Source organism: Octodon degus, unplaced genomic scaffold (assembly GCF_000260255.1).
Source record: "Octodon degus isolate 3935 unplaced genomic scaffold, OctDeg1.0 scaffold00203, whole genome shotgun sequence".
NCBI lineage: Eukaryota > Metazoa > Chordata > Mammalia > Rodentia > Octodontidae > Octodon > Octodon degus.
Window position 1 is genome coordinate 3927367 of NW_004524779.1, and position 16080 is coordinate 3943446.

General features: G+C 36.3%; 1 protein-coding gene across 2 annotated transcripts; it reads right to left on the reverse strand.

The window, feature by feature from the left end:
* Positions 1-11011: 11011 nt before the first annotated feature.
* LOC101591878 (synaptosomal-associated protein 23-like) lies at positions 11012-11648 on the reverse strand. 2 transcript variants are annotated; one of them, XM_004644567.2, is made up of 2 exons: positions 11367-11648; positions 11012-11234 (listed from the first exon to the last, which is right to left on the reverse strand). In XM_004644567.2, exons 1-2 carry the CDS (start codon positions 11645-11647, stop codon positions 11012-11014), a joined length of 504 nt encoding a protein of 167 aa, XP_004644624.1. In that variant the 5' UTR covers position 11648. The 2 variants fall into 2 exon arrangements, with proteins under 2 accessions (XP_004644624.1, XP_004644623.1); XM_004644566.2 differs by having other exon boundaries at positions 11012-11648.
* Between the last annotated feature and the right edge of the window lie 4432 nt (positions 11649-16080).

The following is a 16080-nucleotide window of genomic DNA, read 5'->3' on the forward strand; positions in this document are numbered from 1 at the left end:
TTTTTTTTCTTTCTCTCCTTTTAATTTTTTAATAATTTTTGACTAATTTTACAGGCTTATATCTCATAATTTTATAATAAATGTCACAACTACTTTGAAGACAACAATATGCAATATAACAACTATTATTAAGTCTTATCATTTTGTTTAATGAAGTCCTGTACTGTTTCTAATGTTTGTTTGTTTGTTTGTTTTACTATTTTTTGTACTCTCTTTAAAAAAACACAGTTAAGTTTTAATTAATGTTTAGGTAATCCAGAGCCTGTATTTTACATTTGTGGTTTTATTTCAGCCCATATTATGGCTTAGTTCTTTACCTGGAAAAGAGAAGCAAAACTCATCAATTTTAAATAATGGGTTAAAACCAAGAACTAATATGTGATTTTTGATGTTGCTGAATGACATTGCTACCACGTTACATATTCAAAATATTTAACAGACCATCATGGGGCTTCAAGCAATCAGAACTGAAACCTCAACCAATCAGAACAAATGCTGTCCATAAACCATATGCATGGCTTTGTTGGCTGCTGGCTGCTTATCAGCTCATTCCTAAATAAGGTGAAGAAAAAGATGTCCATGGGATGGGGTGGTATTGCTGAGTAGCTTTATGATGGGCAAAGTTACACCAGGAAAAGCCTTTACTCAGAGCAGGGATAAAGGTGTGTTTTTCTCTAGCATGACCTTCTTGACAAATCAACACTGATGCCAATCATATTTAACACACTCATAAATGCTCATAAAGCTCAAATATATTCAACATGAAAGCTTCAAATTTGTAGCTAAGGAAAAAAGGTAATATATAGGTATAGAAACATTACCAATTTGTACAAGTAGCTAGAGAAGGAATAAGTAGACTTCACCTTAGTAAATGCCAGGTAATGTATTTTATAATAAATGTCAAAGGAATAAAATGAATGGCTCTGAGCTATCAGCTTTACACCAGGAAAGTACATGCATGGAAGTCTTTGTTAGTTTCTTAAGGATATTCACTAAATTATCTGCTGGATTCAAAAATCTAAACATAAATGCATCAAAAAGAATAACAGGAATCTAACTCAAATTAGCATGCTACAACTCTCCAGTGCAAATACTTTTTAAATGTCATATGAGATTATGGTCATCACTTCTGAAAAATTATAATCATGAAACCAGAAAAGCCACAAGCAACTGAGTAAATAGCAACTAACATGCTAGGTGAGTTGGGGACAGTGGGCTTAGGCTTTTGCTATTTGAGATATGCTGAAATGGCCTCTCTGTCCTGGAAAAGCAAATGTTGATGGGGAACTTGGTTAAAATGTATAAAATAATAAATGATATGGATAATACAGCTACAGATTTGTTCTTCAACAGAATAGTGGAGAAGCTTTCTTTGAAACTTCAGTAAAATAAGTGTAAAACACCAAAAGGCATGAATGGTTAACAAATTTACAGAGTTCAATTTCATCAGTATTATGCCCCACCACCACCACCACCACACACACACATACCATCTTCTCCTAGGCAGCAGCATGCCCTTGTCACTCCTCAACACACACAAGGTTATCACAAGAAGGGAATAAAGATTTCAAGTAGGAATTCACAGACTCACTAGTGCCAAACACTGGGCTAAGGACTGAGGCAATGAAAAGGGGTAAAAGATACATGGTTTCTGCTTTGCTAAGTTCAAAGTCAACAGTTAACTGAAAGAAGTAATTGAATGAAGTGGCTGAATAATCATATACACAATGTAAAGTTAAAACTGAGATCAAAACCAGAAAGAGAGGACACATGGCATGACAATACTGTTTAGCACTGGACTTCCACTAATTTAGAGGTACATCATTGTTTAGAAATTTGTTGATATCTTAAAGATGGACAGAGCCGGGGAGGTGGCTCAGTAGAATAAGCACTTGCCAGGCAAGGGCAGAAATTTATTTATAGGAATTCAACAATAGTTGATGTATTGCATGATGTTATCTTCAAATCAGTTGTTCAAGTTACCAATACAGTCTCTAGTTGTACCCATTTATCTACAAAAGCCTTGAGTTGGAAGACCAACAACTGGAATCTCTGATGACAACAAACTCTGAGTGAACAACCCAGAAGTATGGCCCCAAAGGGACAGCACCATATCCGTAAACAACACAGATGGAGCTTTCTAGAGAAAACACCATTTGAAATAATGAACACTACTTCCCAGAATACTGTTAACCCATCATAAAAATGTAAAGTATACACTAAATTTGAGTGGTTATACAAGATGTTCCACATGATGAAGCAGGAAACTGGTTGACTCTTCTCCAAAATTTGCTGGTTTCTTTGATCTCCAAAGGAAATTTAATAGAATTTGATATGGTCATCTTAGCACTTTATGGTTTGATTTATATCGTAATTAGTTGTGAAATGCCTGCCTTGCTAGCAGAGTGCAAAATTGTAGAAGCATGTTTTTCATTTGGGCATCTCTAACAAAAAGCACACAGCCATGCTCATTGCAGGCAATCAATAAATGTTTGTTGATTTGAAAGACAATAGTTAAGGCTTTAATTTATCTAACACAAGGCACTGACTAACAATCATTATCTACTTCATTTGTGTTGGTGAACACTGACATTTAAGGGTGCTCTGTTGATACATACACCAGGGCCCTCCCAAACAGGAACACAGCCCTGCTCTCCAGCTTGACAGGGCTGTCTTTAAGCATCTGATGCTCTCAATCCCGGAAAATCCTCCTTCTTGCCAAATATAGTCATTACGTTCCAGTGCACATTTTGGGGTGCTAAAATGTTGACTTTAAACTTCAGCTAGAGCCATTTTAGCTCCTTTATTTCTATTTTCTCTTTTTAAAATATCCCTTTTATAGATGCAAAATTCTACTCAGATTGCCAAGTACTATCCTGATGCCCAATCTGCTATGCATTCCATCACATATCCTAATTCTTGAAGTGGAAAACTGTTGTGAGTTTTTCTTTCTGACAAATAAATTTTAAGTTTTTTAATATTTACCCCGTATATACATAATCCAAATTTGTATGTGATATAATAGTACATGTATGCAGTAGAAATTCTTTAAATCATCCTTTCATATTGAGTTTGTCAGATCAACCAACGCTTTTTGTTTAACCCCCAACAAAATATGTAAATGCTAATGTTCCAGACATACTAAATCTTCATAACTAATAGATCTCTAGAAAGTCAAAACATAGTCACACTTCCCAAGGGTTGGTTAAATTCACTACCAAATCTTTATTTTAATTACACTTGCTATGGAAAATATTAAATTCTGTGAAATATTAATGTGTATCTGGTCAGATTTCAGTGTGGAAAAATAGCTGTGATCCAAAAATACACTGAATAGGGTGAGCAAGACAACTCAGTGGACTAAGCTCCTGCTTTGACAAGCTCAGGAACCAGGCTTTGATTCCTGGTCCTTCATGCTTCACCAGCCTTGCGCCTGTTGCAGGCTGAGCCAGCGACCAAGTCTGGGTGTAGTGGCAAACACCTGTGATCCTAGCACTTGAAAGACTGTAAAGAGAAGGATCACTTCAAGTTGGAGTTGCATAGTGAAACCTTGTACCAAATACATAAATTTAAAAAAACACACACACACTGAGTGCTTTATAAAGTCATAGTAAGTATCTAAAACTAACTCTTGTTTACCTGGGTGGAGAGGAAAGGGGGAAAACAATCCAGGAAGATTATGTGTCTTCAGATATTTTAAATAATTTCTCTTGATTGGTTGTGATGGAGGGAGGGATCTCAACCATGTGCAAGCCAATTTTCTCCACAATTTGAGAAATTTTTAAAAATCAATAGGTTTTTCTTTCAGATTTTTTACAGGTGAATTTGAGAATTATCTCAAGGTTACAGAAATCAGAACTTGAAATACTATGCAGCTCATTAGAAATATGATTTATAGAAAGAAGAGAAAGAGAACTTTAGTTAGTGGATCCATATTGAAAGAAAATACCTTGGTCATATTAAAAAAAATAGACATTAGCCTTAGTGAATGAATATATTTATATGTGTTCTTAGTTTAAAAGAAAATATTTTAGCTCTATAAATACCATTCTTACCAATCTGTATTTTATATGGTTGTGCCTACCTATTTGTTATGCTGAAAACTGGGAATGCAGTTATACTAAATACTTATTTTGGCATATTCATACATGCATGTAACATACTTTGATCATTTCCACCCTCTTACCCCTACTTTCCTGCCTCTGATTCATTTCCTCCTTTGTAGCAGCCTTTAATGAATCTGTTATTGAACTGACTTTCTCAATTATAATCAGTTACCTAAAAATCCTAATCACAAGGAATCAGCAACATTATATTCCAGTCTGGATTTTGCTTCTTATTGTACTCTTCAATGGAAAAGGCAAAAAACAAGTATTTTTTTAACTGTCAGAAATTTCTGTTTCACAGTATTGCTCCATTTACTTGATATTAGACTTTTGCAAATTATCATCTACTCAGTTATTCAAACCCCAAACCTATGAGTTGTTCTCACTCTATTTTTTTTTTTGCCATCTACACATAATCATCAGCAAATCTTGTTAATTTATTCTCTAAAATATGCTCTAACTTGTTTCATTTCTCTTTAACAGATATTAGCACATAAGGAGGGAATAGTACAAAATAAAACAGAAGAGGGCTGCAGAGATAACTCAGCAGCCTAAGTACCTGTGTAGGCAAGCTCAAGGACCTGGGGTAATCCCAAGGTTCAATCCCCAGTACCACATGCAATGCCGGTCCTGCCCAGACATGCCAAGCTGGTCACCAAGACCCACAGTGGTGGTGCACAGCTGTAATCCCAGTGCTGGGGAGGCTGAAACAGGAGAATCACTACAAGTCCAAGCTGCTTTGTGAGTCCCTGTAAGAAATATATACAAAATAAAAAATAAAATGAAGTAGAAGGAGATCACCAGGTGGAACTTCATTGAAAATATCAAACTTTGAATTTTGTTCTAAATATGGTAGGAAACTATTGGATTACTCTATCTATTGTGTGGAGAAATGATTAGGGAAGAAGTTGGAAGTAGGAAGACTAGAGGCAAGAAAAATAGTGGGTTATGTAAAATATCTTTGCAATGTGAACTGGAGAATTAATGCACAGTAGTGACTTGGCTTACAGAAAAATTAGTACTATTTGTTTTATTTACATATGGAATACAGTCTAAAGACTGAGGCATAAAACCTACTGAGCTGGGGTAAGAACTCAGTGGCACAGCACCTGCCCAGCAAGCACAAGGTCCTGAGTTTGATTCCTGGTACCAAAACAAGACCACCACCACCAACAAAAAAACCCACCCTATTGAATGTGGGGAATATAAATGAAAGAGAATGTTAATATATACGTCCTCATACTTGTTGATCATGATATCTGGATGAATAGAGGAATTTGATAAGATGAAGAGGAGCAGAGGGGCAAGTTTGGGGTATATATGGGCAATCAAGGGTAGGAACAGATAGAATCAAGTATTCTGTTCCTAGTTGGGTAATCAATGAAAGTACTAAATGAGCAATTGGATATGTGAGTCTGTACCTCAAAAAAGTTGAGCCCATAGATATAAATTCAAACCTTACCAGGATATATATGCAATGTATAAAGTTACAAGATTGTGTGAGTCATCAAGAAGCAACCTATATTCAGAATAACAAAATAGGAAACATAAACAAAGAGTCACCAAAGGAGAGCAAGGACAATAGGAAAATTAGGAACATGTGGTGTCTAAGTAGGTAGGTAAAGAGAGGTCAAGAAGAAAAGATCAAACCAAGACAAAGAAAAAGTACAGTGAAAATCAAGCCAAAAACAGACCACTGGCTTGAAAAGGTAGAACCTTGAGAAAGGAGGGAAGAGCAGTGGGGACAAAAGCATGGGTTACAAAAGGGATGAGAGCCGAGGAGATAAAAGATCAAGAAAAGATAACTATTTTTAGAAAGTTTATTTTAATAAAGAGGAAAAAAAGAAGCATGAATGGAGGAATAAATGTAGTTAAAGGAGGAAAATTTTCTTAAAGACGGTATTAACTACCCTATGTTCTTATGTGTGCCCAAGGGATGTGGACGAGCAGTAGAAAATCTGACCATGAGAAGGAGCAGGGACAGCTTATTGGTATCAAAGAATGGGAAGACAGAATATATGAATATACCTGCAGCTAGGCCAGTAGAATTTATGGTAGAAAGATGAGCTGCTTACCTCTGGTGAAGTGTACTGACAATGAGAAAGGATGAGGCACTATTGAATATTTAAGGAAAGTGAAAATGGGCCAAAGATGGACAGGGTAAGAGTATGCAGTCCTTCTCCCTCTCCCTCTCCTTCCCCTCCTTCCCTCCTCTCCTTCCCCTTCCCCTTCCCTTCCTCCTCCCCCTCCCCTTCCTCTTCCCCTCCCTCTTTTCTTCTTTTTTGTATTTAGCTCAGAGTGTACAGGTTCTCACTACACAGATTGGACTCAATGCTCCACCTGTTTTCAGCTTCCCAAGCCCTGGGATTATAGGTGCATACCACCATGCCCTGTCTCAATCACCGTCTTAACTCTTAGTGCACCATGAGGGAGGGGTCAGCACTGCTCCGCACACTGGGATGGAACCTCTGTCTCTGCATCTGCCTAAGCAGGTGCTTTAATTCCACTGAGCTATCTAGCAGGCTCTTGCAGTGCTTCTTAATGTCTGTGTTCTTATTTTCATGGTGAAACTAATACACAACTATTATTACATTAACTACATTCTATGCTCAGGGTTATTGAAAACATTTATTTTTTTGCGCATCTTCCCATTAGATCTTTAAAACAGTAATCTTTAAAAGAGTATGCACTTTGCCCTACCCTGAAACACCCTTATGTTGTTTTCTGTATAATTAAGACTCTATAGATATGTATTGACTAAATAAATGTTCAATTCCTCAAATTAAATTCATTATATTTTCCTTGATTCCCTATACACACCCATTCCTCTACTTTTTATACTATCATAAATTACCCACCTAATTTCCAAATCCAGAAACTTGGAAATCATTCTACAGCCTTCCTCATTTCAGTCCATGCAGTGATTCTTTTTACGAAGCCAACTCTGCCATTTAAAAACTTACTGAACCTACTCAGTTTCCTCCATAGCTGTAGCCAATTTCCTGATTCAGGTCACCAGGATTACTGGAAAAGCATTGTAACAACTCTTATTTTGTCTCCCTCTAGGCCATTCTCCATACTGAAACCAGTGATATCTTTTGAAGAACATAAATTTTATTATGCTCTCTGTAACACTAAACCCATGATTGGTTCTTCAGCAAAGTTCTTACATCAAAATCCTCTTTTTAAAATGATTTATATAAAATTTTACTTGATTTGTTAGAGGACTCTGGTTGGCATGTTAAATTGATTTCAACTCTTAAGTTTTTCAATTTATGGCTCTTCCTCCATCCACTTTCCTCCAACTGGAACACCCTTCTCAGCATCAACTCCTTCATCATTTCGTTCACAGTTCTGAAGAACTTCCTCTGAAATGTCTTCCCTGATTCATGACACCATATGGATTCTTCCACAATGCTTCCAACAACCCCTGAATTTATTGGGAATCATACCCTATGATTAAAGCATATCAACAATGCAGAAACTTATGCTTCCATGGTTCTTGTTGTGAGTTTATTCCTGTGTCCACCTTCCTTTGCTCCTTACAGCTAAAGAACAGAAATAGAGGAGTTGAGGGATGCTCATTTATTAAAGACCAAGAAAGCTTTCCCTCGCATCTGTTCTCTGGATGCCATAAGACAAATCTGAAAGTCCTGTGATCACAGACCAACGCAAAAACACTGAGAATAAAAATGTTCAGTGCCTTTTATTTTTTCAATGACAGAATTTTATAAATAAATCACCTTGATTTTCTCAGAAAATTTGTTCTCCTGGAATTACTGACACTGCTTCATTCTCTTCAGCAATTGAAACTCACTGTATTTGTATTTCTAATTTACCTCAAGTTTTAAAATATCTAACAACAAACTTTTAAATACATAAGAAAATACTTGGAGAAATCATCATCTCTCTGCATAAATACTTTGCTCACATTGTAGAAAGGCACAGAAAGAACATAAATCATTTTCAAAACTCAATGTGACACTCCTTATGGTAAAAATATCTGATTAATTTTAAGTGAATAAGCACAAACTAGCCATTGAAATTTCAGCAGCAACCTGAATCATATAGCTAGGTGTACAACCAACATTTCCCAGTGTTCTCTTGTGTGCCATTCTTAGACTGTGAATGTTTAAGGCATCACAGAAGGGCCCGTGGCATCTCCTTCTCAAATCCAAAAGACAACACAATAAATAGATTGAAAGGAAACTAAACAAGAACCCACAAAAAGAGGTAAAGCCTACCCTGAAATCACATGGCATTTAATCCCAACTCAAATTCATTTAAATTTTCACTATAATTCCAATACTTCAAAAAATAGCTTGCGATTTTGTTTCTTGGGTTGCAATTATATTATCTCTATATGAGAACATTATAGGAAGGTGAGCACATAAAAAAATTTTTCATCTTCATGAAATAAGATGACATACTTGTTTTTTTGGTCTGTTCATTATATATAAAGCATGGAAAATTGATGGGTTAAACAGATAATTGTAAAGCCACCACTCTGAGAAACTATACATGTGGTTGATGCTTTCAGTCTCTGAATAGTATTAAATACTATATTGCCTAAAGTATTCCCTAACTATGTACTTGATTTTGTTTGTAATTAAAATATTAACTGAAAATCTGTAAGCCTAAGAAAGTTTCTTGAGAAATAAGGTAGGCCAGGAATTAGGTAAGCTTTCCCCCAAATCCAGATGATTATGGACCTAATCTGTTTTAGATATCTTCACAGAAGCTCATTCCATCAATAGGAACATGACACAGGGTTGCTAGATTTAATAAAACTGCATGACACTAGTGAAGTTTAAATTTCAGATAAATATGTCTTTTAGTATAAATATGTAAAATGCAATATCATAGGCATACTTATGCTTAAAGAATATTTTTTGTCCATATGAAATTCAAATTTAACTGGATGTCCTGTATTTTTACTGGGGAATCCTAGAACTAAAACCCTGCCAAGGATAATTTCTGTCAGGTGACTCAATTTATTTGTTATAGATCACCACATTGAAGATCATTCATCTGAGAGAGAGGGTAACATTAAGTTGACAACCCTAGGTTAATTAAGAAATAATAGCTGGTCAAGTTGTCAAAAGTCAATACTCTTATCTCCAAAGTAACAACCAATCTGATCAATATAGATTTTTAGATAGTTTTAAGAAATGTTTTTGTAATTCTTTCCTTTAATAACATAATGACCACTGGTCTTCATTTCATATTATATGTAAGATTATCTTCAATGGACAATATGAATTTTTTGATTAATGTAAAACTTAAACTTTATGAAGGCAAGCACAAAGGTAAGGCAGTATATTTATAGTAATAAGTAATTTGCTTGTCTATTTTAAGTTTAACTAAAACTGAATTTATCATTCTGTCTCTCAAAGCCATTTATCTCTAGTATGTCTACTCTTATTGAATAATATCTGGCTGATATTGAATAATATCAGGCACAGCTCTGAGGTATGCAAATGCTAGTTTTCAAATAAAGGTGACAAATATTGATTATATTCCCATAACAATGTTTGAGATCTACATAGTTCACTACACAAAGCTAAAAGAGTAACAGTGAAATTACCAATAATTAAACCAAAGATTTAATTTCCAAGTCCATTCTAGCTTTTTAATCATATAAAGCTAGATGAAACAAATCTTTTCTACCGAGATCAAAGTAAGTTTTCTGTTTCCTATCTAACCATAATGCTCAGAATTGAGGTGAATCTGAATTCATGTATTTTGCTAAACTTTTTCAAAAGAAATGTAATCCTTGCTTTAGAGATTCTTCACAGATATATTTACATTTTCTCTTCAAACACTAATGACAAGCTTATGTGGTTAATAAGTCCGTAATGGGATTGTGAAACTACTACTAATATGAAAACAAAAAGCCATAAATCTGTACAAACTGTTCCTGCATATGCAGTATGAACTGGGATCACAGAATCTATGTACATGCATGAATTTTTTAATTCAAAATGCCCTGAATTCAAGGCTGGCATTGAACTTGTGGTGATCCTCCTACTTCAAGCTCCCAATTGCTGCAATTACAGGTGTGTGCCATGCTGTCCAGCTAAGCTTACAAGAAAAAAACTCAACTTATTCTACTCTTTGTAGAAAGGGTTACAAAATGGTGATGTAAGATAAAGATACTGTGTGTAAAAGTTCCAAAGCCAAGCATTAACCTTAATTGTAAAAATGCAACTTAAATAAAAAGCTAAATAATATCTGGCTGATATTGAATAACAGCAGGCACAGCTCTGAGGTGTACAGATGCTAGTTTTCAAATAAAGGTGACAAATATTGATTATATTCCCATAATAATATTTGAGATCTACATAGTTCACTATGCAAGGCTAAGAGAATAACAGTGAAATTACCCATAATTAAACCAAAAATGACTGGGCCTTTATTGTAGCTATGCAGCTTTTTTTTTTGTGGCCTGCATGGTTTTTTTTGTTTGTTTGTTTTTGTTTTTTACTGAGGTAACAACCTCTTCTCTCTTGTCCTTCACCTACTATAAACCAAAGTGGACAAACAGAAACAAAAAATACCTCCACAGTTGCCTTCTTTAAGGCCACCTTTGGCACAAATCACAAAAGGAAAAGAACCTGCTGGGGTGAAGAGGATAGTATTTCTCCTTTCTTCCTAGATGTGATGTATGAAAACCAACATAAGACTATGAAGAGAAAAAACAGTGAAGACAGAACAGTAGGCTACCTTCAAGAGAAACAGAATATAAAGTAGGGAGGCTGTTACTCCACCGGCCTGTCTTCTACATTACCTCCCGATCAGCATAAAACTTCAGATTAGATCAAAATTTATAACTCTGAAAAGGCAATGGCATGGGAGGAGTAACTAGGAAAGTGGATAAATGCTAATGAAATACAGCAGCAGCTTTAGCTGTCAATGAGTTTCTTTGCTTCAGTATTGGCAACATCAATATGATCTTTGCTAGTATCAACCTTTTTTGTGATTGCGTCTATTTGTCGATTTTGAACTTCAATTTTATTGCCCATGTCCGAGGCCATTTTTTTTAGATTTCCCAGGATACTGCCCACTTGAGTCAGGTTCTCCTGCATCTCTTCTTCTCTGGCATCAGTGGTTATCTGTTTAATGCATCTACCACTGGCCACTGTGGTAGCGGGCTGCTGAGGCTGCCCATTTGTAACTCTCGCTGGTTGCTTGGATACCACCTTGCTGGATGATTTTTCTCCACCTTCTCCCCATGTTGCCTTAGAGGCCTTGCTAGACTCAAAGTTCTTTGTCCTGCTACATAGACAGACACAAAGGCCACAGCACTTGTTGAACTCTGTTAAAGTCTTCTCTGTCTCTCTTATATCTTTATTTATCTGGTCCATGCCTTCTACTATGCAGTTTAGTTGTTCCCCTTGTTCACCCAGCATGGTGATGGTCTGGATTCCTGCATCTTCAGACTGTACAGCTAAGTCCAGCATTTTCCTTGTACTCTCCAGAGACTCATCAGTAAGCTGGTTAGCCCTTAGCTGAATGTCTTCAGGTGACAGATGATCCATGATGAATCAAAATTCTATCAGGCACAGTGGTGGAAATGTGGATATTTGCAAGGTTCTAGCCACTCCTCTCCGGCCACTGCAGTTCAAATACTCCAAAATACATTTCTATCTATCTCTCTGTCTATCTTATGACCTATGTAGATTATTACACAACTTTGTTCATGTGATTAAAGAAATCCTACAACTTGTCATCTTCTTACTGGAGTACCAGGTAAATTAGTGATATCATCCCATCTGAGGTCAAGATCTTGAGAATCAGAATAGCCAATGGCATAAATCCTAGTCTGTTTCTGCAAATCAGAAGCTTTAATGTTCAAAGATAAAAAGAAAAAAAAGAGAGAGAATGTTCCAGCCAAACAGTAAAAGGAAATTTGCTCTTTCTCCACATTTTATTCTATGTAGGACTTCAACAAATTGGATTATGTTCAACTACATTGGTGAGAGAGATGGAGAGCTATTATTCTACTGACTCAAATGCTAATACCATCTGTGGAAACCCTCAAAGACACATTTAGAAAGAATATTTTATCAGCTACATGGGCATCTCTTAGTTCAGGCAAGGTAACTCATAAAATTAAACATCAAAGAAGCTATAAGAAGTCTTGCTGTATAGATAATGAAATGGAAATATAAATAAGATGAATGACTTGCTGAAGTTCACACCAGTAAGCAGTAAAAGTCAGGACTAAAATCTAGATCTGTCTTAATCACTATGTTAACTCCCTATGTACAATTATGATGAAGTACTATCAGTTCTACTTAATCAATATCTTTCAAATACTCTCCTCTACGTCCCATTCTACCACCCTAGTTCAAGTTTTTAACTGATCTCTGGTCTTCGATTCTGGACTAACTTCCTTTAGCTACATAATAAAATTGGGTAACCTAAAAGTAAAAAATTTATTGTCTCACAGTTCTGCCTGAGAACTCAAAGGTCTGAAATGAATATGTCATACTCTTGATGGGTGTAAGAAAAGACCCTGGTGGAGGTCTTGCCAGGACTTACTGATGACCATCTTCCACTTGTGTTTCTTCATATCATCTTCCCTCCAGAGATGTCTATCTCTGTGTCTAAATATTCCTTTTCAGAAGAATATCAGCTTGATTGGAATATTGACCCACCCATCTCAATTATGGCTAATTACATTTTCAATGACCCTCCTTCCAGTTACACCCTTAGCTACTGTGGGCTAGAAATTCAATCTTTTCTAAAAGATAGCACAACGCACCTTCTACTCTGTTCTCTACTTGCTGCCAAAGTACTTTTGCTAAAAATCCACTCTAATCCTGTCACTCCCTCATGTGCATATTTTTAGGAAAAAGCTTCAACTTCTATGATAAAGGCCTAAATTAAAGGTGTACTACGATAGTTACTGTAGACCCTTGGGTCAACAAAGGATGATTTTGGGCTAAACATCAAGGCTTAAATGTAACATTCATTAGAAAAGTTTTACTAATAGTTTGGATCACTATGTTAAGGATCAGTCTCCATTCATTCCATGTATCTTGCCTATATTTGATGTCCTTCTGGGTGTACTGGACCTGCTTGTCCTTTATCTCTCTATTCCAAGGTCTCTCCCAAATATTGACAAGTAAATCAACTTCTTTGTGAATTTGGCCACCTCCATTTGGTGGGAGAAAAAAACCCATTTCAGTCTCAAGACTAAAGCAGATTATATGATAGAATTTAACAGAAACATCGTGTTTGAGAATTTACAGAGGATCTTCCTTTCATACTAAAATGAAGTTCATTTCTCATGGGTCCATGGATTTTTGTGTATGTACACCACTGATCAGAACCTCCAGTGGTAAAAGAGGTTAGTGGCACATCAAATCCCTTAACACCTTTCTTGTCAGCAGTATGCTTTCTAAGTATCTATTTTCATTATTATGGGTGAACATTTGCTTGAGAATACATTGTAGATTGACTACAGAAGCAGAATCTCTGTATTTATAATCTGATCATTGGCCTATGAACTACTGAGAAGCAGGCAGTGTACCTTTATCACCTTTACAGGCATAGCAACTGTAACACAGCCTTTAGGGGGCACTGAGGACTATGCTCCTTTAATGTATATGTAAATAACTTACTACACCACAGAACAGTGGACATTCAGCCAGAGAGAGGAAATGAACCACTCTGAGGCCTATGTGCCTTACAGAGGCTAATGGGAGAGGCAGGATGACTAAGAATGCTTTATGCATGTGTGGTTAACATGAGAGGTTATCTGCCAACAGAGAAATACAAACATTTATAAAGGCAAAGTGTTTTTGCTGTCAAAACACTCTCACAGTATTAGGAAAAAAATTTTTAAAACATTAATGTTTTAGCTTTGTAATAAATTGGGAAACTTTGGAGGCAGCCATAGGGAATACTGAGCGTAAATTTAGTTGAAATAAATTTGAAAGATAAGGTAACATTTTTTCACTCTGTTCACTTAGTGTTGCTAAGCGTACATATTTTATTATACTAATGACTCTCCTTTTTGCCATTTAATATCATCCAACAAATAATTAAAGAGCTCTTGCTCGATCTGTTTTCCAATACCAAAGGTTTTCAGGAAATTAAAGTATCATAAAGTTGTGAAATTGCTCTCTTTTACATTTCTATATGGCAATTCCATTTTCCAAAATATAAATATAGTTTGTGAAATCCACTCATTTAATTAATGACATTTAACTCACATGTTAGCCTTCCCACTGATGGAACCAAGTATCTAACACTCTCAACTTAAAGGAACAAATTATGTGCCTAAATAATGCTTGCAGAAGACTCAATTCATGTTCACCTGGCTCCAAATCAGATACAGCATGGCAAGATTCTTTTTTTTTTTTTTTTTTTTTTTTTTCAGAACCGGGGATTGAACTCAGGCCCTTGCACTTGCCAGGGGAGCGCTTATTCCACTGAGTCACTCCCCAGCCCCCTATGGCAAGATTCTTGATAGTCAGGAAGCAAAGCAGAGAAACAGGACAGAGACGAAGGAAGGGTATGAGACCAGCTACAGAACATGTCATGCCTCTATGACCCACCAAGAAATGCCCAGAAGTATGCTTTACTAATCTCCCAGGCAGAGCTCAGGCCAATCAAGTTGAAAAAGTTAAGTTTAGCCAGCACAACCTGAAATGCCTAGTTAATTCTATAATGTATCCATAAGTGTACCTAGGGTTGAATTTAATCGGTCTTGCTTTGGACAAATGCTCATCTCTGAGTCAATCACCATCACAGTAACAGTCCCACAAAAAGACCAAAAGTGGGAGATAAACAGTCAAAATATTTCCATTAAGGAAAGACAGCAGAGTGCAGTGGAAGGAATGTAGTCTAGAGAATCAGTACTTCAGCAAACATCTCAGGGCATCCTTTTCTTTCTTTCTTTCTGTCTCGCTCTCTCTCTCTCTCTCTCTCTCTCTCTCTCTCTTTTGGTGGAACTGGGGATTGAACTCAGGCCCTTGAGCTTGCCAGGGAAGCGCTTATCCTACTGAACCATCTCCCCTGCCCCAGGATATCCTTTTCTTGACCACACAATTATAAGTGATTCTACCTCAGTATTTTGCGATCCTACATGTAACAACTTTATAAGGATGTGCTTGCCTAAATAATCATGATTCTTCTTTCTTAATGGAGAAGGTGAACTATTTTCTTCACTGTAGAAAGTCCATGGGACTCCTTCCAAATACACAGACATCACATTGTCATATGACAAAGGAATAGAGGTGATATATTATAAGAGAACTTCCTCCCAGCCACAGTATGAAAGGCCTTAGCATTCCTTAATTCACAGTGCCAATAATCTGCCACTTGCTGATTCCAGTGCCTACTGACAAGGTGAACTTTGGTTCCTATTTAAATCCTACAGAAACATCTGCCAGATGAAACCCAAACCCTCTAGCTCCTTATAATCCTTCTCCTTTGCTCCATTAATAAACCCCAAGATATACTGCATAATTTCTACAAATAGTGATGACCTTACAGAGTTCTCTAACATTCGTGATAATGATATTTATTAAGCATCATGTAGATGCTAGAAATATAAGACTGAACAAGACAAATACCTGCCTTCACAGAGCTTGTGTTTCAGGCAGAGATTGGAAAACTTATGTAACCAAATAAAGATCATGGTCACAGTGGGAAGTCACTTCAGACAAGATGGTCAAGAGGTGACATAGAGGTGCATGTAAATGATCTGAAAGCAGAACAGTTTGAGAAGTTATGCCCTTAGCACGGGCTAGGCTTATTAAATATGATCTCCAATACTCTAAGTACTCCTAAAAGATGGGTTATTATCTTCATGTTAAGGAAGTAACTTATTCAAATCACATAGCAGAGCATTTATTGGTCTAAAACTCAAGTTAAATCCTGTTGGAGCCCTTGTAAGCCTGTCCTATCTAGAAAGCTGTTCTCCACAGTACTTGACAAAGTCTCATTTCAGATACCC

Coding starts and splice junctions, on each gene's coding strand:
- LOC101591878 (XM_004644566.2), bottom strand. CDS start 11,647: ATGGATCATCTGTCACCTGAAGACATTCAGCTAAGGGCTAACCAGCTT.